This window comes from Pristiophorus japonicus, chromosome 3 (assembly GCF_044704955.1).
Source record: "Pristiophorus japonicus isolate sPriJap1 chromosome 3, sPriJap1.hap1, whole genome shotgun sequence".
Lineage (NCBI taxonomy): Eukaryota > Metazoa > Chordata > Chondrichthyes > Pristiophoridae > Pristiophorus > Pristiophorus japonicus.
Window position 1 is genome coordinate 67,627,460 of NC_091979.1, and position 23,970 is coordinate 67,651,429.

The 23,970-nt window shown below is 40.9% G+C and overlaps 1 protein-coding gene across 18 annotated transcripts in view; it reads right to left on the reverse strand.

The window, feature by feature from the left end:
• Positions 1-441: 441 nt before the first annotated feature.
• The window catches only part of LOC139259744 (R3H domain-containing protein 1-like), a 164,581-nt gene continuing 141,052 nt past the window's right edge, over positions 442-23,970 (reverse strand). For 10 of the 18 annotated variants that reach the window (XM_070875398.1, XM_070875405.1, XM_070875401.1 and 7 more), the window contains 6 exons: positions 15,689-15,858; positions 10,350-10,494; positions 5,870-5,983; positions 4,085-4,179; positions 3,042-3,126; positions 442-1,719 (listed from right to left, as the gene is read on the reverse strand). In XM_070875398.1, coding sequence (XP_070731499.1) covers positions 1,385-1,719; positions 3,042-3,126; positions 4,085-4,179; positions 5,870-5,983; positions 10,350-10,494; positions 15,689-15,858 — 944 coding nt within the window. In that variant the 3' untranslated portion in view covers positions 442-1,384. Of the gene's footprint in view, positions 1,720-1,740; positions 1,896-3,041; positions 3,127-4,084; positions 4,180-5,869; positions 5,984-10,349; positions 10,495-15,688; positions 15,859-23,970 lie in introns of those variants that run through there. The other 8 variants (XM_070875415.1, XM_070875404.1, XM_070875406.1 and 5 more) reach the window with 4 other exon arrangements.

The following is a 23,970-nucleotide window of genomic DNA, read 5'->3' on the forward strand; positions in this document are numbered from 1 at the left end:
CAAGTTTATGCTCCCCAAAAGTGTTTGCACACAAGTCCTACTCCCGCATCATGTCTATCCTCACTAACCTACAACATTACCAGCTAACACGAATATGAAGAACTGAGACTAGAAAATGCATGTGTTGCAAGTGGCTCTCAAACCATACCATATGCAACAAAAGTATGGTTGCTAATATTCTTAGATGTGAGCCCAAAATGCCAGCTTCTTCGATGTACTCCAAAATAGAAGAAAAATTGTGTCTTTATCCAAACAACCACTTTTATGTCATTTGAAGCAATAGAGCAAATTACATTGATAATTTTCAGTTCAGTTGTGTAAGTAAAGTTTACAACTTAATTGAAAGATTGAATCTACAAATATTTTGAGTCACTCAGCAGCCAAATAGTTGAGGTCACTGGTCAGCATCCAAAAAACATAATTAATTTTGCATGACCCAAATAAGTTACAAAGAGTTTCTTTTAATGTATTTGTAAACATTTATTTTTTTTCCTTGAACTGAAAAAGGGGAAAAAAATTGCATCAGCACACATTGTACAGCCTGGCAGGATTTATACACAACCGAAAAGAAATGATAGGTTTGTATGTCAATAATGCAACAATTCTTTTGATGTCCAGTGATCCTCAATATTGGGTGAACTTAAAACACTTAAACTTTCTAACAAATGTCCAGCATTTAAGAACTAACAAAAAAACATTGCAATCTGGGGCTTCAAAACAAAAGGAGGAATGTCCACACATCAATTTATGAGCCCAATTAGTGAGTATGAAGTTCACGTAAAATAGGGTATTGGGGACTAAGTTTTAAACTCATTGGATCCAAGATGTCGAACTGCAAAATCTTCAGGCTGCATCTGAAGGCATTATTTCCACACATTCTTCTTTGTAGATCACTAGTGACCAGCCAAGAAAGATAATGAAACACTTCATTCTCACAACTACTTTTGGCTTCTCTAAATTTACTTTTTTTGATTTGTTTTAAAGCAAGCTCACATTTTGCTGGTTGTGCTGGGGTAAAAACCTATTAAGGCGAGTAATTATTGGCTGATGGTATTGACAGGAGAGTTGCTGTACAATGGAGCTCTGGATTGGATACAAGATTCACAAATATAAAACAAAAAGGCTACAAAATTTGTACTGTGGTTCTACAGCATTCTCCATATAAAGATGCTGCTTTGTGATATGCTCAGATACTTTGTTGTGACAACGGTGAACATAAATTAGGAAACTCATAGCCTTTTTTGCTGGATCACTGGTTTTCTTCAACTGTTAGATCATAAAACACCACGTTCCAGTAGTCTATACGCCAACAGAAACCATTATACAAGATCAATCGAGGAGGGAAAAAAAAGTGGAAGAGACTGCAAGTCCAGTGCAGTGTATACTACTGAGAACTAGCCCTTTCCATAATGTGAAAATCGTAGTGCTTCTTGCTAGTTCTCAGTTTGAATTTATTTGAGTTACTTTGTTTCAACAATGCATTCTGAGCAGCCAGTTTTGAAGGAAACATCGCTATGATTGTGTACATGGACGCCAAGTCACTGGAAGGTTTTGAGTGTTCTGTGTTTGCATTACTATCACCACCACCACAATGTGGTTGAGTGTCTCGCAGCCATCGAATCTTGGCACCAGCTTTAAGGAGTTCGTTTAAAAGCTTATCAGCTTCTGTACGATTAATTCCCTCTGGCAGGTCAGTCACCTCCAGGACTCTGCTGACAACTGGAAGACAGACAGAAGACAGACATTTATGCAAATAGATAACGAGCAACAATATTAACAGTTTTCTATGGTACTTATTAAAACTTTATTTTCTGTGCATCAGGTGATGTAACAGGGTGCATCCAGAGGCGACTGTTACAAGGATAGAGCGCCAATGACTTCAATCCTGCTGGTTGCTGTGAGTGCAGAAAGATTTACAGAAAATGTATTTTAGTTAAAAGTCACATCCCACATCAAAATTCATGCTCTAGCAACTTTGGCATGGCAATTAATAGATAAATCCAAATTTGAATACAATGCATTTTCTTTTTTCAAATGAAGAGAAAACAAATATAAAATATTTAACACACGAATCATTCACCAATAAGGCCTGTCAGAGAGAGAACCAGCAGCACGGCCACCAGGATTTTAGTGAAGTGTAATGGTAGATATGTGATACATCATTATAAGTTTTATTCCACCACTGGGATTTTGGTGCAGTTTAGCAAGGGAAATTTTATTATGTGCACAAAAGGCATTAATAAACTTGCAGAATGGGCATGTAATTAGCAAATAAACTTCAATACAGATTAAGTGTGAGGTGGTACATTTTGGTAGAAAGGATAAGGAGGCGACATACCCCTTGGAAAATAAGCATCTAAATGGGTTAAAGGAACAGAGGGATCTCCACGTTCCCCTCCAAATCAGACACCATCCTGACTTGGAAGTATATCGGCGTTCCTTAATCGTTGCTGGGTCAAAATCCTGGAACTCCCTCACGAACAGCACTGTGGGAGTACCATCACCACACGGACTGCAGCGGTACAAGAAGGCGGCTCATCACCATCTTAACTCAAGGGCAATTAGAGATGGGCAATAAATGCTGGCTTTGCCAGCAATGCCTACATCCCATGAACAAATAAAAAAAAAATATCCATCAATTATGAAAGGGGAGTTGTAGAGGACATGTTTCCACTTGCAGGGGAGACCAGAAGCAGGGGTCATAAATATAAGATAGTCACTAATAAATCTAATAGGGAATTCAGGAAAAACTTCTTTTACTTAGTGGAACTCGCTACCACAAGTAGTTGAGGCAACGAGCAGAGATTCATTTAAATAGAAGCTACATAAGCACATGAGATTGAAAGGAATAGAAGGATATATTTTTGTGGTTAGATGAAGAAGGGTGGGAGGAGGCTCGTGTGGAGCATAAACACCATCATGGACCTGTTGGGCCAAATGGCCTGTTTCTGTGCTGTAAATACTATGCACAACTAAGTAAAATGAATGTGGAATACAACACATCTTGCATCGACATAGAAGTGTTGCATTTATTTATGTACCTGGTTCTCCTGCACCAAGATCAGTTGATGCTGCTTTCCTTGTCTGTTTCTTTCCTCTTCCTCCATGCCTACTCAAATTCTGACCCTAACAAATCCAAAAATATCTAAATAATTCTTTAAAACTAACAAAAAGATTACAACTGAACTGTGCATTTTCAAGAATAATAAGTGTTTCGCAAAGGAAGTACTAAATGTAACCAAAACTAACAAACTTCATAGGATAGTTATACACCACGAAATAACCTGGGGTAGAGTTTTTGCTAGATTCGTCCCAAATCAGCCAAACTAGTACAAAAGATCGAGTAATTTCAGAATTTCAAGCGCAAATGACATTCAGCACAAATTGAGTTTCCACAATCTTTTGCCCTGGTTTAAAAAACATTGCACTGGCAGCCAGCCTCACCCTTGTCCCCAGATTAAATTAATCACCATGGCAAGTTTCCGCTAATTAACCCTGTTTGCGAGCCTTCAAGAGAGCTCTTTAAATTAAGTTTTTTTTAGCCACAAGGGCATGAATAGACACATTTTAAATGAGTCTAAATATATAGTTTTTAAGTTACTAAGAAACTGACTACTGTACACCAATGAAACTAGCAAATGATACTCTATAGTTTAAAAAAAAAAGTTATTTTCAGTTATTTAAAATCTGGTTACTCACATGTGAAGTGAGACACTGATTAAAACATTTTTTTTGAGATAACCCCATTTTCATCTGCATTGATAAAACTGTAACAGGTTACCCCTCTTAACTAGGTCAAGGAATATTTAATGTAAAAAATTAATCTAAAATGCTGTTTGATTGCACTATTTCATGGGAGATTTTACATTTGGCAAAATGCAAATGAGTTTGAGGGGTACCTTGAACAAAAATTAAAATTGCGCCTGGATCGCCAATTGCGCCAAAAGCAGAAACTCTACCTCTAAATGTTTTCAGATGCAACTATTCCCACTAAGTAGCTAGGTGTAAGCAGAAATCCCAACAATTTGTTCTTGAAAAGCAATTTGGTTCAGGACATTATTGATTTAGTGATACTTAAACCAACCTGCTGTGTTGAGACTATATGTGGTCCATGCAGAAGAGGACGGATTGGAGCATTGTATTGCAAAGGCTGGCCAAGCAAAGGGTAGCGTCCATCTCCTTTAAAAGAAAATAATTTTAAAAATACTTCCTCCGGTATATAATTTAAATTTACAATCTACATAAATCTGTGCTATACTCATGCATATTTAAAGAAAAGTAAAACTCAAGGCATCTATGACAGAATACTGAGGAAAATCAATAGGGCTGAAGTTCTAGTTAGTTATTGGAGGTGCTTCCAAATGTTAATAACAACTACTTTAAAAGCAAGTAGGCTATCAATCACTAATAACAAATAGGACCACTGACTGTCTTGAAGTACCGTATGCCAGAGAATAATTGGTGTGAGCAGGAGACAGGCTGGGTAAGAGAGACTACAGGTCAAGTGATGCGAGAGAGGTTCTTCTTGCCAGCATTTTCCTTCATGTCATGGCATGAACCACATGAATAGTAATGTATTTCTTCAAATAAAAAACTTACAGCTAGTTGTGCATCATTTAAACCTATGACAAATTTTTGGGTACTTTACATCATCCTGTAGTCCAAGTCACATTGCCATGCTTGACATCTTTAAATGTAAAAGAGCAACATAGTTTTAGGAGCGTAACACGATCTGGTACCACAATGATCAGAATGCAAGTTAAGCCCATTTCTCCTCCGCCCTCCTGCCTCTCCCCCACCACCAAACAACAACTTTTGCAATTTGGGGACGTGCTTTAAAAAGTTAATATTCACATTATCCTTTTATTTTACAATTTTACTTTTGTTTTTTTGTTACTGATTGCATAAAATTTGCAAATAAAAAGTAACTGGTATTGTAGTATGAGCAAGCCCCTTCACTGGAGGGGGTGGGGAAAACTTAAAAAAAAGTACAAAAGTAATCACTTGAAATGTAGCAATACATTGTTTTGAGCTCCATATACAAATGGTGAATCAAAGTAATGCAGACTTATGGGACCCCAACATCCTCAAACCAACTTGGAGTACTGTAGTAAGCGAAGTGTTTGCTCCTGTAAATGACATGACAAAGAAGTAAATGATGCAAAAAAGACAAGCACAAGTCAGCGACCCAGGAGAGAAAGACAGAGACAGACACAAGAGAGGGGAGATTAAAAGAGCAAAGCACACAGACAAGGAAAGAGATAGACACATATATGCACATGGCGCTTTCTTTATAGCCAATGAATACTTTTGAAGTGAAAGACAGAGCGAGAGAGACAAAGCGAAAGAAGGGGAGGGTAGAGCATGTGAGAGGGAGAGAAAGATATATATTGATCCTGCATACTTCCTGAAGGCTTCTTTCTCATTTGCCTCCTTTTATTGCTGATGAGTCTGAGTTTTCTAGGCTATCCATATGACTCTATCTTTTCATACTGAGGATCAGCCTTATTGTATTTCTTTGCATCACCTCTAGGGTATTTCTCTGCCTTGTTGATCAGAAGCAAACACAATACTCAAAGATCTGACCTGATCAGACTGGCAGAGAGCCTCAGAGATTGCTGCAAGAGAGCTGACAGACCATGGGGAAACAGTCAAACATTGCCAGCTTCTCTCTAGGCCCTTAGCATTTGTAACTCAAGGGTGCTCTCAGATTCCCACAGGTATTTATATGGGGGTAGGGAAGTCTATGCAAAGGAAGTGTGTTCGAGCATCACTAGAGGCGGTTTCTGTGGAGAAACCGTTTTAGGTAATGATTCCATGGAGTTGTGCTGCCTAGTAGAAATTTGTGGAGTTAGAAAAATTAGCCTGCCTCTTGGTGGTGAGGTGAAGCCACTCCAGTCATATCCATGGCCACTTCCCTGCACAAAGGAATCTAGGATGATGTTTGTTGAGGTCCTGGAACTGGGATGATGATGGGCAGCATCTGGAAAAGGTACAGAAGATGGGATAATGCTAGTTTTTAAAAAAAAAAATAGGAATTATTCGCCTTCTTAGTGAGATGGGCTTTAATAGGGCAGCCTTTCAATGGAATACCAAAAAGAACCCTTAAAATAAATTTGGGTGAGGACCTCTCAGCTGATGCATTGTTTTCCTCTTGTAAGAATACTTGTGCTGGTGGGTTAAGGGTTAATCAGATTGTCCTGATGTCTGCTGTTATACTGTCATTGATTTCTCTTTAAATTGTAACGATACCTGTTGTAAATTTTAGCTTCTGCCTGTTACGCAGGGAAGTTTAAGTCTTTTTAAAGTACCACTGGGCTATTGAGCCAGTGCTGACCTTGAAGCAATGGTCAGTTTAGAAATCTCAGTAAACCTAATTAAATGACATGCCAGTGCATAGTGATTTACATATTTCAGAGAACTTTAATCAGTTGAGAACAAATGCAGGAAAAACAGTTAGTTCTGCAAATGAAAACATCTGGGTATATATTATCCTCTTTAATTGGGATTTATGTCGAAGTAGGCGATTGACTGGTACTGACTTAAAATGAAAAATTTCACTTGGTGGAATTGCAATATTAAAAAGAATGAAACTATCGATAAGATAAAGTAAGGAAATTGTACTGGTCTATGAAAAAAAAAAATAAGGAAAATTAAAGTTATTGATAATGGATAAGTCAATTAGATTCCCCTTATACGGAGTTAGATTTTAACTTTTATCTAATTATGTAATACAGAATTGTGTGGATTGTCATGTGAAAGGAGTAAGAGAAATGTATAAAAATTGGGTGTTTGTAATGACTATTTGGATTCATAAAGGCATAAGATACTGAGCTTAGAACTGTAATATGTTTGACTCCCCAACCAACCATCATTAGGTCTGGTTATATGTATTACTTTTTAAATGTATGTTTAAGTACTATTACATGTGCTGAATACGTTAACAAATCTGTTCTTCCTGATATTCAATGTACAAGATCTTATTGACTTGAGTCTTCTAACTTGTTGGTTCAATGGTTTGTGCCACATTCTGTGTTGTGGGTAGGTTTTGAAGTATATCCAGATCGACAACAGCACGCCTGAGGTGACGGTTTTTGGTGTTGTGGGAAGCTAAGCAGATCAGGGTGACCAAATTGCCAGAGTCACTGCTACTAAATTTGCTCTTCTATCCAACCAACACTGATGCTGGAATTAGAGGTTGTGCCCAATGCATGAAGTCTGTAGACCCTCTGTAGCTTTCTTCCTGCCATATATGCATATCCGTAAAGTGTCTCAGCCAACATATCTTGCCAGAAAGTCTACAGTACAGAATCAGGTCATTCGGGCCCAACTGGTCTATGCCTGCGTTTATGCTCCACATGACCCTCTTCCTAGCCCTCTTTATCGAATGCTTTCAGCATACCCTTCTACTCTTTTCTCCCTCATGTGCTTATCTAGCTTCCCCTTAAATGCATTTTTGCTATTTGCCTCAATTACTCCTTCGGATAGCAAGTACCACATTATTACCACTCTGTAAATAAATTTCTCCTGAATTCCCTATTGGATTTATTAGCAACTATCTTACATTTAAGGCCTCGAGTTTTGGTCTCCCTCACAAGTGGAAACATTTTCTCCACATCTAGCTTATCAAACCCTTTCATACTCTTAAATACCTCCAATCTGGTCACCCTTTAGCCTTCTCTTTTTGGAGAAAAGAACCCTATCCTGTTGAGTTTTTCCTGATAGTTATAACTGCTCAGTTCTGGTATCATCCTCGTGAATCTTCCTTGAATCTTCCCCAATGCCTTACATAAGAACTTAAGAAGTAGGAGCAGGAGCATTTGGCCCCTCGAGCCTGCTCCACCATTCAATAAGATCATGGCCGATCTGATCTTGGCCTCAACTGCACTTCCTTGCCCGCTCCCCATAACCCTTGACTCTCTTCTTGTTCAAAAATACCCTTTATATCCTTTTTATAATAGAGACCAGAACTGTGTACAGTGCTCCAAATATGGTCTACCCAAGGTACGATACAAGTTTAACATGATTTCCCTGAACTTCATCCTTCGAGAAATAAAGCAGAGTGCTTGGTTTGCTTTTTTATAGCCTTGTTAATAACCTCACTACTTTGTGATTTATGTATCTGTGTCCCGAGATGAACTTGCTCCTCTAACCCATTTAGACTTATATTATCCAAGCAGCATGTGGCCTCTTTATTCTTCCTACCAAAATGCATCACCTCACACTTATTTATGTTGAAATTAATTTGCCAATTAAATGCCCATTATACAAATTTCTTAATTTCTTATTGTATTTTGTTGTATTGTTCCTTTGTAATAATTGCACTCCCCAATTCAGTGTTGTCCGCAAATGTTGAAACTGTACTTCTGAATCCAGAGTCCAAATTGTTAATATAAGTTGTGAACAATAGTGGTCCCAGCACCCATTCCTGTGGAACATCACTTCCACCTTTTGTCAATCTGAGTAGCTATGCTTAATTCCGACTGTTTAGTAGCCAGTTTGCCATCTGTTCTGGTACCTGTCCTAACTCCACATGCTCTCATCATAAACGGTACCTTATGGAAGACCCTTTGAAAATCCAAATATATTACATCAACTACATTACCCTTGTCTACTCTTAGTTTCTTCTTCAAAGAATTCAATAAGACTGGTCAAGCACGACCTTTCCTTTTGAAATTTGTGCTGACGAAATAAGCTTTATTACATTCAGTTTCTAGATGTTTTTCTATTAGATCTGCGTAAAGGTTCCATTATCTTTCCTCCCACAGACTGGTCTATAGTTCCATGGACTTGTTCTATCTCCCTTTTTAAATATAAGAATAATCATTAGCTGTCTGCCAGTTTTCTGGCACTATTCCCTTTTCTGATGAATTGTTAGATATGTAATTGTGCCTCTGCTATCCATCCAGGGGTTTTAGTTTGCGAAGCTTGCATTGTATTGCTATTTTTCCATGGCCTGTTAGCTCTCTCTCTTGCAGCAATCTCTAACTCTAAACTGCAAGAAGTTGTTTAATATCTTTATGTAAAAAGGCAGCTTTTGGCTCAAGGGTATTAAATCTTCCTTTGCAGATGTCTCGGATGGGTTGGTCTTTACAGATAATGAAACTGTTTACTTTCCAGTCTGCAACCCTCCTTGCATTAACATTTCAAAGCAATAATGCCCAGCCATAAAATACAATATGACCCATTAATTTCTGAATAGATTATAATTGATAAAGGAAGGCAGTTGACTCCATTGGAACAATGAACAAATCAAGGTGGCTTTGAATATTGGCTCTTCCACCCCTCAGCCACAGAAACAGAAATAATTTTCCAACTATGAGTATCTGGAGCCAATTTTAAACTCACATTTATTCTGTTTAACTGAAGCCATACACAATAAAAAGCTACAATAGAAAACAGAGGAACAGAAGTGGACTATTCAGGCCCTAGAGCCTATTCCGCCATTCTGTTAGATCATGGTTGATCTATACCTCAACTCCATTTGCCCACCGTTGATCCTTACCCAATAAAAATTTGTTAATCTCCGTCTTTAAAATTTCAATTGATCCAGCTTCCACAGCCATTGGGGTTGGGGGGGGGGGGGGGGTAAAGAGTGTTCAAGATTAACACTACCCTTCGTGTGAAAAAGTGCTTCCCGATTTCACTTCTGATTGTCCAGGCTCCAATTTTAAGATTGCACTCCCTTGTTGTGGATTCCCTACCAGAGGAAACAGTTTCTCTCGATGTAACTGATCAAATCCCTTCAGCATTTTCAACGCCTCAATTAGATCACCCCTCAACCATCTAAACTCAAGGGAATACAAACCAAGCAACCTGTCCTTATAATTTAACCCTTTAAGCCCATGGTTGATATATCCTTCCTGAGGTTTCGTACACAAAATTGAATGTAGTACTCCATTCAAGTCTCTTTACAACTGAAGCATAACTTTCTCTCCTTTGAGATAAAGGCTAACATTACATTAGGCGTTGATTTTTTTTTGCACATGTTCACTAACTTTTCGTGACTTGTTTACCTGGACACCCAAATCCCGTTGCTTCTCAATAGTTCCTAGTTTCTTGCCATTAAGACAATATTTTGTTTCATCTTTCTTGGATCCAAAGTGCATGGCCTCACACTTCAATATTGAAGTCCATCTGCCACAGTTTTGTCCACTCACTTAATCTTAACCTCCTACACAACTTTCTGACCTCCTAACTTCGGGTCATCTGCAAACACAGAAATTTCCCGTGTTTGACACAGGGCAAAAGCTACATTTTTTAAAATCACAACTGCAATGGAACATCATGCATCTGAATTAAAACCAAAGATGCTCAAGTACATTGTCATCTATTTCCGAAACAAATACCTTGTCCAGGAACAATAGGTCGAGGAAATTGTGCCATTATTGGGAGGGGTCCTAATCCAGTGCGGACATTTTTTATAGTCGTCATTGGTGGTGGTGCTGGAGATTGGGCTGGTGATACAGCAGGACTACCTAGCTGTGGACTGCTCTGTTTAAAAAAAAAAAGTGTCAATATCAATTTCAATCAAACAAACTCCAAAGTATTACAAGTTTTCTTACTTCATAAAACATATAAACATAGAAAATAGGTGCAGGAGTAGGCCATTCGAGCCTGCACCACCACTCAATATCATGGCTAATCATGCAACTTCAGTACCCCATTCCAGCTTTCTCTCCATACCCCTTGATCCCTTTAGCCGCAAGGGCCACATCTAACTCCCTTTTGAATATATCTAATGAACTGGGCTCAACAACTTTCTGTGGTAGAGAATTCCACAGATTCACAACTCTCTGAGTGAAGAAGTTTCTCCTCATCTCGGTCCTAAATAGCTTACCCCTTATCCTTCGGCTGTGACCCCTGGTTCTGGACTTCTCCAACATCGGGAACATTTTTCCTGCATCTAACCTGTCCAATCCCATCAGGATTTTATAGGTTTCTATGAGATCCCCTCTCATTCTTCTAAACTCTAGTTAATACAGACCCAGTCGATCCAGTCTCTCGTCATATGTCAGTCCTGCCATCCCGGGAATCAAGTCTGGTGAACCTTCGCTGCACTCCCTCCATAGCAAGAATGTCATTCCTCAGATTAGGAGACCAAAACTTACACAATATTCAAGGTGTGGCCTCACCAAGGCCCTGTGCAACTGCAGTACGACCTCCCTGCTCCTATACTCAAATCCTCTAGCTATGAAGACCAACATGCCATTTGCCTTCTTCGCCGCCTGCTGTACCTACATGCCAACTTTCAATGACTGATGTAGCATGACACCCAGGTCTTGGTGCACCTCCCTTTTTCCTAATCTGTCACCATTCAGATAATATTCTGCCTTCCTGTTTTTGCCACCAAAGTGGATAACCTCACATTTATCTACATTATACTGCATCTGCCATGCATTTGCCCACTCACCTAACCTGTCCAAGTCACCCTGCAGCCTCTTAGCATCTTCTTACATCTCACACTGCCATCTGCAAACTTGGAGGTATTACATTCAATTCCTTTGTCTAAATCATTAATGTATATTGTAAATAGCTGGGATCCCAGCACTGAACCTTGCGGTACCCCACTAGTCACTGCCTGCTATTCTGAAAAGGACCCGTTTATTCCTACTCTTTGCTTCCTGTCTGCCAACCAGTTCTCTAGATTATTAAAAACATTAAAAAAAATAGATAAGTGGCTGAACAAAGACTCAACCTTGGCTAAATTAATTGGTACAAATTGAAAATCAAACTTGGTTAATTACTGAGGTAAGCCTCCAACTTATAATGGTAATACATTAGATGGCAGTGTGCTGTCTTATCTGAATAAACTAACAGTTTACACCATTTCACCTACTAATTCATGTTAAAAAATAAGTTATCCAATTAAAAATCATAGCAATGCTCTTTCATGGTTCCTCTTTGACCGGTCACATCGTAGATCATCTTCATCATAGGCAGTCCCTTGGAATCGAGGAAGACTTGCTTCCACTCTGAGCATGAGTTCTTAGGTGGCTGTACAGAATCACACGAGAACCACAGTCTCTGTCACAGGTGGGGCAGACAGTGGTTGAAGGGAAGGGTGGGCGGGGAGCCTAGTTTGCTGCACGCTCCTTCCGCTGCCTGCGCTTGATTTTTGCATGCTCTCGGCGACAATACTCGAGGAGCTCAGTGCCCTCCCGGATGCATTTCCTCCTTGCGGGGGGGGGGGGGGGGGGGGGGGGGAAGAGGGGGGTCTTTGGCCAGGGACTACCAGGTGTCAGTGGGGATGTTGCACTTTATCAGGGAGGCTTTGAGGGTGTCCTTGTAACGTTTCCGCTGCCCACCTTTGGCTCGTTTGCCGTGGACGAGTTCTGAGTTGAGCGCTTACTTTGCGAGTCTCGTGTCTGGCATGAACTGTGTGGCCTGCCCAGCGGAGCTGATCAAGTGTGGTCAGCGCTTCAATGCTGGGGATGTTGGTCTGGATGAGGACGCTAATGTTGGTGCGTTTGTTCTCCCAGGGGATTTGTGGGATCTTGTGGAGATATTGTTGGTGGTATTTCTCCAGCGACTTGAGATGTCGACTGTACATGGTCCACGTCTCTGAGCCGTACAGGAGGGCGGGTATTACTACGGCCCTGTAGACCATGAACTTGGTGGCAGTTTTGCAGGCCTGGTCTTCAAACACTTTTTTCCTCAGGCGGCTGAAGGCTGTACTGGCGGCGGTGTTGGATCCCGCCGTCAATGGCTGCTCTTGTTGATAGGAGGCTCCCACGATAAGGGATGTGGTCCATGTTGTCCAGGGCCGCGCCGTGGATCTTGATGTTTGGGGGGCAGTGCTGTGCGGCGAGAACAGGCTGGTGGAGGACCTTTGTCTTACTGATGTTTACCATAAGGCCCATGCTTTCGTACGCCTCGGTAAATACGTCGACCTCTGCGTGTGCACAGATGCAGGCGTTGTCCGCGTACTGTAGCTCGACGACAGAGGTTGGAGTGGTCTTGGACCTGGCCTGGAGATGGCAAAAGTTGTACAGCTTTCCACTGGTTCTGTAGTTTTGTTCCACTCCAGCGGGGAGCTTATCAACTGTGAGGTGGAACATGGCACGCAGGCAGTGATCCTTAACAATAGACCAACCACAGACCCAATCCACATCCGGACCGGGGTCAAGCAGGGCTGTGTCATCGCCCCAATCCTCTTCTCAATCTTCCTCGCTGCCATGCTCCACATCGTAGATATTACATTAACAGTTTGTCTACAGTACCCACACAATCACCTCTGGTATACCCTCAAGGTTACGTTCTTGATTCATTCCTCTTTCCTTTATTACCCATTAGACACCACCTGGCAGTACAGGGTCAGCTTCCATTGGTATACAAAGTTATAGAGCTCTCTCTCTCCAACGGTTGCTACGAAATTCCCAAACTGCCTGTCTGACAGGAACTGGGTGTGCAAGAATTTGTTTCAGCTAAATGTCCACAAAACGAAAGCCACTCTCCCTGGCTCGCAGCAATACTGCTCATCTCCAGCATCAACTTCAAACTCTCTGGTTGTAACCTCAGAGGGAGCCCACGGGTTGTGGAACGACTTGCTGCTCAACCTCAGCTTCCTTCTTTACATCTGAACCATTACAAATATCATTGTTTTCATCTTTGTTGGATCATTGCTTTGCAGTTAACTCTCCTCACTAATGCCAAAACATTATCCATGCCTGAAACCTAATTGACTTGTCATTTCAAGGCTGGATTTTTCCAAAGTTTTCCTTACAGGCCTCCATGCTTTCTTCCTCATTGACTGTATCTTGAGCATACCATGGCCCACGTCCTCACCTTCAAAAAGGCTCCACATTCAAGTAGGCTTCCCAGAGTAAAGTCCATGAAGACACGGACCTCAAACAGGTGTCAGTCTCTTTGCATATGCAAATAAGGAGCCCAACGCCTGCTTCAAGCATGGCTGACGACTCTTGTTTAACCTTACCCAATATGGTGGGCAGCGCACTATTTTGGAGCCTTAGGCAGCCAAATTTCAAGGCTGTAATCGCTAATGTGTTTAAATTTTATTTATAGGGCTCCCCCAATAGCTCTGAATAATTTATCCAATGAGTGAGTTATAAAGATCAGGAACTATCAGGTTCAATCCCTAGTGTGTCCAGAATTACTTAATCGTAGCTGGGGCTTAATCGTGAATATACCATTAATAACACTTGGTCACAGACCAGAATTCTAGTACATCACCTACCATAAAAGCATGCAGTGGTTTTTAAGATACATTTCATTGTTAATTTTCACCTTCATCGCTTGGTCAATAACTTGAGGAATGGATCACAGCTAACTGATTTTCATTTCCGTTAATTTCAATAGATATGAAAATTGGATGGGTCCTTTCAAAGGCCGCCGATCCTGTTTACTATCCAAACTGTCAAGTTGAAAATGTTCTTTATTAAAATAAACTCACATACCTTTACTTAGATGACTTCAACTTTGCAAAATTAGTTTGACAAGTGAGATGAAATAATTAAGTATCTTGATTACAGCTGGGAACAAATGTTTGAGACTATAGATTTAGATAAAGACTGGATAATAGGGCCCAATCCTGGCCATGATTTGCATCAATTTTTTGGGGAATAAGTTGTTTTTTCTGGTGCAAGTTAAAAAATGCCATTTCCCCCCAAAATTTGCTCCAGAGTAAGTCAGTTGGGTACGATTTTTTTTATCCCAAAAGGGGGCGTTCACAGACATTTACACCAGTTTTGGCCATTTATGCCACTTTGGGCAGCAAAATCTTACTCCAAATCGACTTAGGTCAGCGAATGTGGCCAGCTCTGAAAAACCTTGCGGGCAGTGAAGAAAAAGCAGCGCACATTCGGCAGACATTAGGGCAGGGAAGGAAACTGGAGTGGACCTCAACAGCCAAGCACCAAACATTGCAAGGAAAAGCTCAAACAATTAAAAGACTAATAAAAATGAAGTAAATCCTACCGGGGAAATGAGAGCTGCTGGCCGCGGTGTAGCCGGAGACGCTCTTTCTCTCCTCCGCTCCAATACATCATCCTCCTCCTCCCCCTCCTCCTCCCACCCCCCCGCAATCAAAAGTCTCAAGCACAGCCACTAAATAAAAAATAAAAGTGAAGTCTGACCTGCCCGGGAACTCAGCCGGCCAGTGCGGGAGTCCACTCGGCCGGAGATAGGGACACCTGATCTCACCGCACCCTTCGGCCTGGGAGAGGGGCTGCGAGCATTGGGTCCTGCTCACAGCCCACAGGACACGCTGGGATGGCAGGAGCATGCGCGCAGCTCTCACTGAGCATACGCGCAGGTGCCGGCAGTGCTTTCTGCGCTGGCCTGTTGCTCTGTCCCCCCGTTCAGTCTCCACACCACGCCACGACTCCAGGGACTCCAAAGAGCGGCCAGGATGGGGCTCCTTTTTTCTGGCGCCCTTTCCAGCGCGCAAAGTTGGTGCGCTTCAGGTTACTATGCCGAAAAAACGGCTTGGGCAATGTTGAGCCCATAGATTGAGATAAAAGATCATCTTAAAATGGACGACAAATGTAATTTTTAAACACGTGATTTAATTATATTCTGTTCCTTCAAAGGCAACATCGTCAAGATATCCAAAACTTGTTAAAGGAGATACACATATTTCTCGCTTCTAATGTATATAACATGGATAAATGTAAACACATTATCACTAAACATTATTAATCCTTTTAACTAGAATCCAGTTGCATACCTGTGAGGTAATCTCTGGGTTGTTAAATTCTGTGGATTTATGTCCTCTCTGGTCCACAGTGAAATATTTATTTTGCTTCCACTGAGGTGGAGAATGAGCCCGTGGATGAGGGTTGTTAGGTATGCTAAGCTGCATCATAAGCATTCCACTGCCATGTGGCGACACAACAGCTAAGAGAAAAATGCACAGAATATACATCAGTGTTAGTTTGAATGCATCCATGGTCAAAATAAAAAAAGCTACGGTTAATTATTCTTGCCCATAATTACATTTTCCCTGTCACTAGACATCACAGACAATACTAAATTCAAAACTCTCAGACAATTAAACATAATTTGGTATCAAACATGCAAGATGTATTGAATAAAAACAGAAAAAGCTGGAAACACACTTGTGGTGGGGGCAAAAGACAATGGCTTTGGTCATCTTGATGTTTAATTTAAAGGAAATTATGGATCCTTTTTGTATGTTAGACAATCAGTCTGACAATACAGAGACAGTGGCGGGCTTGAGGGAGGTGGTGGTGGTGGTGAGGTAGAGCTGGGTGACATCAGCATACACGTGGGACACGTCATGTCTTCGGATAATGCAGCTAAGGGGTAGCATATAGATGAGAAAGGATAGATCCTGGAGGAATTCCAGGAGGTAATTGTGCAAGGACAGAAAAAAAAAAAGTCACTGCAGGAGTCAAAAGGATTAACATTTAAAATAAAATTGCTGTTTTGGCTTGTGCTAGAAAACCACATTCAGATTAAATACCCGCAGATTTATTACACTTTCTTTTGTTTTTCATACTTTGCATGGTGACTTTTTCATATTCTATATGATGCATTTCATAAGATATATTCTACCAAATATTCCTTAATCTATCAGTTGAGTGTGCTAATTTGTTACAGCTTGCATCCAAGTAAACACATTTTAGTAAATTTACTGTTTACAATAAATATCAAAACAGTTCTAAAAATCATAAAACAAAACAGGATATCATTTAAATACTTTTATCACTCTCATTTGAGCTGGCAACATTGGAAATGCCTTCGTGGCATTACCTGCAAGTTTCAGGTGGGCTTCTTTGCTTTGAAAAGTAGAACCATAAATATATTTTTTGAAACCTGAAAATTGCATCGAATAAACCAAATACTCAGATTAATTGCCATGGGAAGGTTTAATCTCTCAAATCAATGTAGGTGCATAAAGTCAACAACTAGGATTGCTGGCAAATAAAGTCAGGTGAATAAAGATACCAATAGTTCAAAATATTGCTTGTACTGCACAAAATACTGTATTGATTGTCAGAAAATAATGCAGTTGAACATTGCAGGGAACTTGTAGTCAATAGAAATACTTAACTGGCACAAATCAATAGGGGGAATCAGAAGAATAAAATGTGGGAAGGAGAACTGAGATTAGAATTTGATATAAACCAGATGAATTCCTCTGTTATTCTGCAGAGCACATGCAGCTAAAATCTACTCTCTCCTCCGGTGAAGTATCGGTTTTCAAACTGGCCTCCATAAGAGAAATCCTGGGGATGGCCGTTGGTCATCAGGTTTCTTAATTTAATTGTTTAGTAGATGATGATTCCTATGCTGCCTGCTATACAAGTTGAACCTCCCTTATACGGAACCACCCCTTGTCCGGATGGCGCATGTGCAGAACTCTGATATGAACAAATTGAAGTCCCGCGGCCGACTCTCGCAATCGCCGGCCTAACCCCGCAATCCACAACTCCCCACCCCCCACCCCGATCTCTCCGCCACACTCTCAGCCCAAAGCCAGCCAGCCCCGATAGCCCCTTGCTCAGTACCTGTACCATCCAATTTAACGTGACTACCCCTCGTCCGGAAAAATCCCTTATCCAGAACAGGCCAGGTCCCGAGGGTTCCGGATAAAGGAGGTTCAACATGTATTCAAAAAAAATGTTTGCATTATTTTCTTTTGGGTAGCTTGTAAGAATAGAGATGCTTTTACATTTCCTCAGATGTTGCTGTAAAGTAACAGAAAGGCTATCAGTGCTTTATTACAGGGGAAATCGAACAGCATATGCACATGCACAGTTAAACGTGGAAATCTAGAAGTTACTGTCAGAGATACCATGCTCCTCCACAGGATGCACTGATGTAGTCCTCACCAGTAGATTTGGCACTGAAATCACTGTAATGGCATGAACTTGGGTAATTATCTACTAGATCCGCACTAAACACGGCTGAAAAAGTTAGGGCTACTGCATTCACGAGTAAGTGAGTTTTTAAAATGGTGTAATAAGTGATAATTATGCTGACCAACCTCTCAGGCCCTAATAAATTAATTTTACAATGCGGCATTTCATTTTCCTCAGAAGAAAATTAATGTTAGAGATCAAAAAAAATGAAAATAATTTTATTTAATAGTTTTTCTGTCTTTCTCTTTTAATTCTCTTCCTTAATCCCATCTGTATTTCCCAATCTTTATTTTCATGATTTAAATGTAAATTATATTTCCTGTATTTTATTTCTTGGTTTAGATTCTGCGTAGCTTGTTGAGGAATCTTCATTCTGATTGGTTCAAAAGCTTTGCTGTTGCTTGCCCTGTTTACATATATCACAGGTCCCCTGTAGAGGGCGTCACACTGAAACAGACACTGGATGACTAAGTCTCCACTGACAAGGCCGTAAAAAGTCTGTGGGCAACTGTATGCAAGGTGAATGGCAAAGGGTGGTAGAAGTATGGAAAAAGCAGTAGATGCTAGCTCAATTAATAAAGTTAAACTGGAAATCAATAGATTTTTGCTTGCTAAGGGTATTAAGGGTTATGGAGCCAAGGCAGATGGATGGAGTTAGGATGCAGATCAGCAATGATCTCACTGAATGGCGGAAAAGGCTCGAGGGGCTGAAGGCCGACTCCTGTTCCTATGAATTACTGGTATCTATATCTCATATATATTACATGCAAGTGGTTATGTTTTATTATCTCATTGACTTGATTTAAGAAAGAGTATTAATCAGACTTTATCAGTGTCTCTCTACTCCTCAAACCGATATTAGAAGTAAAGGATGTATGACAATGGTGCAGAAATTGCGGTCGGAGGCTTCCCGCGGGAGGATGCCTCCAACCTGAAAAAACCTAAGAACTTACCTGGTGGTGCGGGAGGTTCGGAAACTTGCCGTCCTGGGCTTCTATGCGTAGGCCTGCATGGAGGCCCACATATCCCAAGGACGCAGGCGTTTCGCAAGCACGCCTGGGATCATGTGGGGCAGCCCAACCAAAGTAGGGGTATTCCCATTCATAATATATGTACGGAATCACCATAAGTATGAATGGGAATGCCCTCAAAAATACATGAACACTTAAAATAAATCACATTTAAAATGAATTGAAATGGAATTTAATTATTTAAAACAAAAATTTAATTTTTGAAAAATAAATGTACATATTTTAAAGGGTCTAAAAAGAAACTTTCCTTATTTCAAAGTTTTAAATGTTCAAATTATTGAAAAAAAATTATTTTTCTGTCCTTTAAAAGCCTGCTTTTATCAGCCGTAAGAATTTCACATGCATTCGCTGGGCAAATGCCCATTTACTTCAGATTCATACGATCCGTCAAGAGGATTCTTGACAGATCGCAAGTTCCGGGTTTCGGCGCATGCGCAGTGCATGACTAAACCCAGAACTTGCGGGGGGCACCTCATACGCATCCCTAAGGATCGAGAATTCGGCCCCAATATCCGACATAAATTCAACATACTGTCTTTCGGAAGCGAGTCCCTGGGACTGGGTTTTTCATGGCAAAGAAGGCACAAACAGAAAAATCTGAAAATCACATCAGTATGGAATGATCGATGACAAGTAAACACTTTCACCATTCAGATTTGATCTATTTTTGATCAATCCAAACTCTGCAAGGAGGAATATGATGAAGTAAACAACAGAACTTGGCACAGGTGTTAATATTCAGTCAACACGATTAAAGAAATAACTAAAGTGACAAAAAAATTTATCTCCAACTTCTGTGGAGTGTCAAACATGTACACCTCACTCACTAATGTGTTATCTTTTTGAGTCCCCATCAACTATTTAAAATTGCAAATATTTGCCTCAAAGCATTCACTCAAGAGTCCAAACATCAATCATTTTCACTTGTACTTGTCAGGAGATAGTAAACGCCCTTCTGAAGTATTCTTTGATAAAAATGTAGTTAGAATCAACTTGAGGGGCAGCTATTTATTGATCTGCCGGGAAGCAAAACTCGTCATGAATTAATGAGAGACATACGGTTACTTAACTGACTGGGCTTTCAAAGGATAAACACTATTTTTCAGATAATCAAAACAGCAACTTATTGTACAACAGAAAGATACATTTCTTAGATTTTGCGTGCAAAATTAAAAAATTAAGTCCACCTTAAAATTCTTGAAGACTCGAGACTGATTTTCAGAAACTTCCCCAAATTATTACAAAATGCTAAACTGATGTCTGGTTATACTGAAAAGACAAATACACATTATAAAATATGTTGTTGATAAAGATAAAATATTATCCTGCAAAGATTTTGAACATGTATAATTTCTTTCAGATAGTACAGAGTTGGTTGAAAGTACATTTATACAGGCCAACTGAGAAAACTTGCAAAAGCAGAGAGCTTTAAAAACTACTGAGTATAGACAAGAGGCAACAATGAAAGTGCAAAGGCTCGTCATAACTGAAGCTGCAAATAAACCCAACATTCTACTACTTATTTCAGTGGAAAATCTAAAGGTCACAAAAATGCAAATTTTGGCAGCGATAATTTAGAAATTATTGAAAGGCAATGAGTGCAGATGGCATGAGATTTATTTTCCATTAGGAGCTGGGTATCTGCCTCTGCTCAGAAAATGTTGATCTTTGGGTGTTTCACTTGGTGCATTTTATCATCATTTTTGAACAAACTGTAATTCTCCCTTTCAAATAAAAAAACTATTTTTGCTGGATTGCATGTTTGTTATAGACTAGATCATCTTCAGCAGTGTTGCACACATAGATTCGGGGCTCAGGAGTGGGGGGCTAGGTTGTGGCAACATTAACGAAAGGTGCAAATCCTGAAGCAGCTTGGAAATTGAAATCCTAAGAGTCTTGACAGAATTTAGGAAGTGTGTCTTGGGTCTGGCAGCACTTAAAAGTCGAATAGTGCAGCACAGAAGGCAGCCATTCGACCCATTGAGTCTGTGCCGGCACTTTCGAAGAGCAATCCAGTTAGTCCCACTCCCCCGTTCTTTCCCCATATCAGATAAAAACATATTTTTAAAAAACAAATGCCATGGCCATAAGTTAACTGGATGGTTTACGAGATTATAACGAACTGATACAGGACATATGAGCTCCACTTAAATATTAGACCAAGAACCACACGGAGCCTCGTAAAAAGACATTTAGTCATCGAAAGAGAATCATTTCAACTAGATGGGATGCAAAGAGGCCAGGAGGAAAGAGGATCCTAAATACCCCAATCAGAATGGTGGATCATAGCCTACAAGTTGCAAGTTGGGTATGGGACTATGATAGTGATTGGGGGGGGGGGGAGGCAGGGGGAGGGGGCGAGAAAAACAGGACAGGACGAGGTAGTTATCCCAGACTGTGAAAGCACGGGTGAGGAACGTGGCTGTCCTGAGGGAATGACAAACTGATGACACAGGGATATCAGCATCTGGCAGCACTTGGGGTTGGGTGTATTGGGGTCTGGAAGTAATGGGAAGTGGTGGCAGAAGAGAAGCAGCACTGCCATGATGCATCTCCGACCTTTTCCCACTTCCTCTAACATTTTTTTATCCGCTCACCATCTGAAATGCAGTTGTACTGTATTGCTGACTGCATACCATCAGAAATACAGTACAAGCACATTGAAATGCTGAAAATTAACTGAACTGGATATAGGCGGTCATAAAAACTTGACATCCATGACAGAGGTCATGCTTGGGGTTGGGGGGGGGGGGGGCGGGGGGGGAAATAAATATTCTCGGCAAATTTCTGTTTTTACATTGACAATTTTAAAATTTACTATCCTTCATGCACTCCTTCGTTGGGCATCACCCTTCTGTTGCATCTCTATGAGATTCCTATTAAATTCGCTCACTGTCACATCTGTAGCTGCACACTTTGACCGATACAGCTTCAAAAGCTTCAGTTCTAGCTTTATACAAATTTCCAGAGACGACGTTTGCCATCTTGATTTCTTTTCTGGCAAGTTTCAGCTTTAAATTGTAATTTTTTTCTACTCTCATTTTCAATGTAATATTTGTTCTTCATTACCTTACCCCTGCTGTCATTGGTACTTTTCCTCATGAGGCCTCCAAGCCCCATCAGTTTTCAGCTGTTGGCCTGAAATGGCTGCATTATAACATTTATATTTATAAATGTGAATCCCTTTAAAAAAAATAAAATTCCCCTGCCACCATTGAGGATGCTCATTCATACTTCTTGGTCTGCTGGCTGTAAACCTGACTTGAAGAGTAACCAATCTCCACCCCACCTTGCCCGTTGGCTTCGACGACTAAGGTCCCAGCTATCAATTCCCTCAATCTCCCTCTCCACATATGCAGATTCTCGCTTTGGCAGCAGCTGCAGTCCCCAGCTCCTACTATTGCTACTTCTGCCATAATGATGGGCCGCACTTGCATCTCATTGACAAACTCCTGGTACAGCAGGCCCAGCCCATATTTGGCGATCCATTCCTGAGCAATTCAAACCATTAAAACACATATATTTGATAGCTATTGATTTTACAATTCTTTTTTCTGTGCCAACTCGAGCATAAGCAAAGCTTCTATCTAATCCACTTTGCCCCCATTTCCTGGCCTCGAACTCTGCTCCATCTTCCCCCTTATCACCAAATCTCTAATCCTACTTACTTTCTCTTCTCCAGCCTCGAATCTTCACCAGCTTCCCCATGCCCCCAACATCTAACCATGCTCTAACTTTCCCCTTACTTCACCCTGGCCTCCAACCCACTTCTACTTTACCCTCTCTGGTTGCTAACCCTGCTCTCTGTTGCCCTTCCCCCATCCCCGTTGCTTTAGTTTGGCTCATACCCTCACAGTTCCAGCATCACAGTCCTCAAACACCCACTTGCCCACTTTAACCCTATTCTCTAATTCTATCGCGTCTAGACTCCCAGGGTCGATATTAACCCCCAGCCCCTGCTCCCATCACCCCCTCCCCCTTCCATCCACGGCAGTTGGGAGGTGGTCAGGGTTAAACGCTTATAACTGCAAACTTAATCCGACGTGTCTGTGCCTGTCAAAAATTTTAGGGCGGTCGGTAGCATGCTGTGAGAGTGACCTGCCTTGGAGGGGCGGGTCCCTTAACTATGCCTAGGTTTAAAAAACAATTTAGAACATAATTAACTAGATCCATCCTGGCATGGATCATATTTATAGAGAAACGGGTAAGGGAGCGGGGGTAAACGGGCAAGGCCGGGGATACAAATTTAACGGCAGGACCTCATAATATTTTTTTTCTACCATTTCTCGCCTGGCATCCAGTCAAAGTGACAGGCTGGCCGACAGCCGGGCGCGAAAACAAACAGAAGTGACTTCATTGACGCATTTAAGTAAGGCTCCCACAGTGCAATTGGGAGCCTGATTTAAATTTAATCGCTGCCAGCTAAGTTTTCCACGGCTTGGGAAACTTGGCAGCGAAACGGAGGTGGAAGCCGATGGCCCCAGAAGCGCTTTCAATGGCATTCCTTGTTGGCCAGGAGGAGCAAGAAGCTCCCCCAGGTCCCTCAAGGAAGCTTTCAGCCTCCCTTAAGCTTGTTTTCCCATCCGGTTACCAGTCAGCCTGTCAATTTTGCCAGATGCCGGGCAGGAAATGGAAAAAAAAGAGGTCTTGCCGTTACATTCGGCAGGACCTCCGTATCCCTGGCCTTGCTGATTTCCCTTCACTCCCTCCCCATCTCGCCATAAATATCGGGGCCACTGTGAGTCACGCCAGGGGAGATTAACTAATTAGTTAGGTTATAAATTGTTTTTTTAAACCTAGGCTAAATAAAGAAGCTGTGAGGAAAAATTATAGAAGAAAATAATTTCAAACAGTACTTTGAGCAATTTGATTGGTAGTTTGTTAGTTTTGAAATTGGATATGTTGTTTAGTCTTGTAGTTCGTGTTTTCTGATTGATTCCTGCCCACATTTTTGCAAATATTGGTGAGCGATACGATTCGGTCAGGTTGTGCTTAGCTTTACTGTTAGATAATGGTTCTATTTTATACTTATTGATTTATGAACTGTTAAACATGAAATGTGAGCAAATCAAAAAATGGGACCTTGAAGT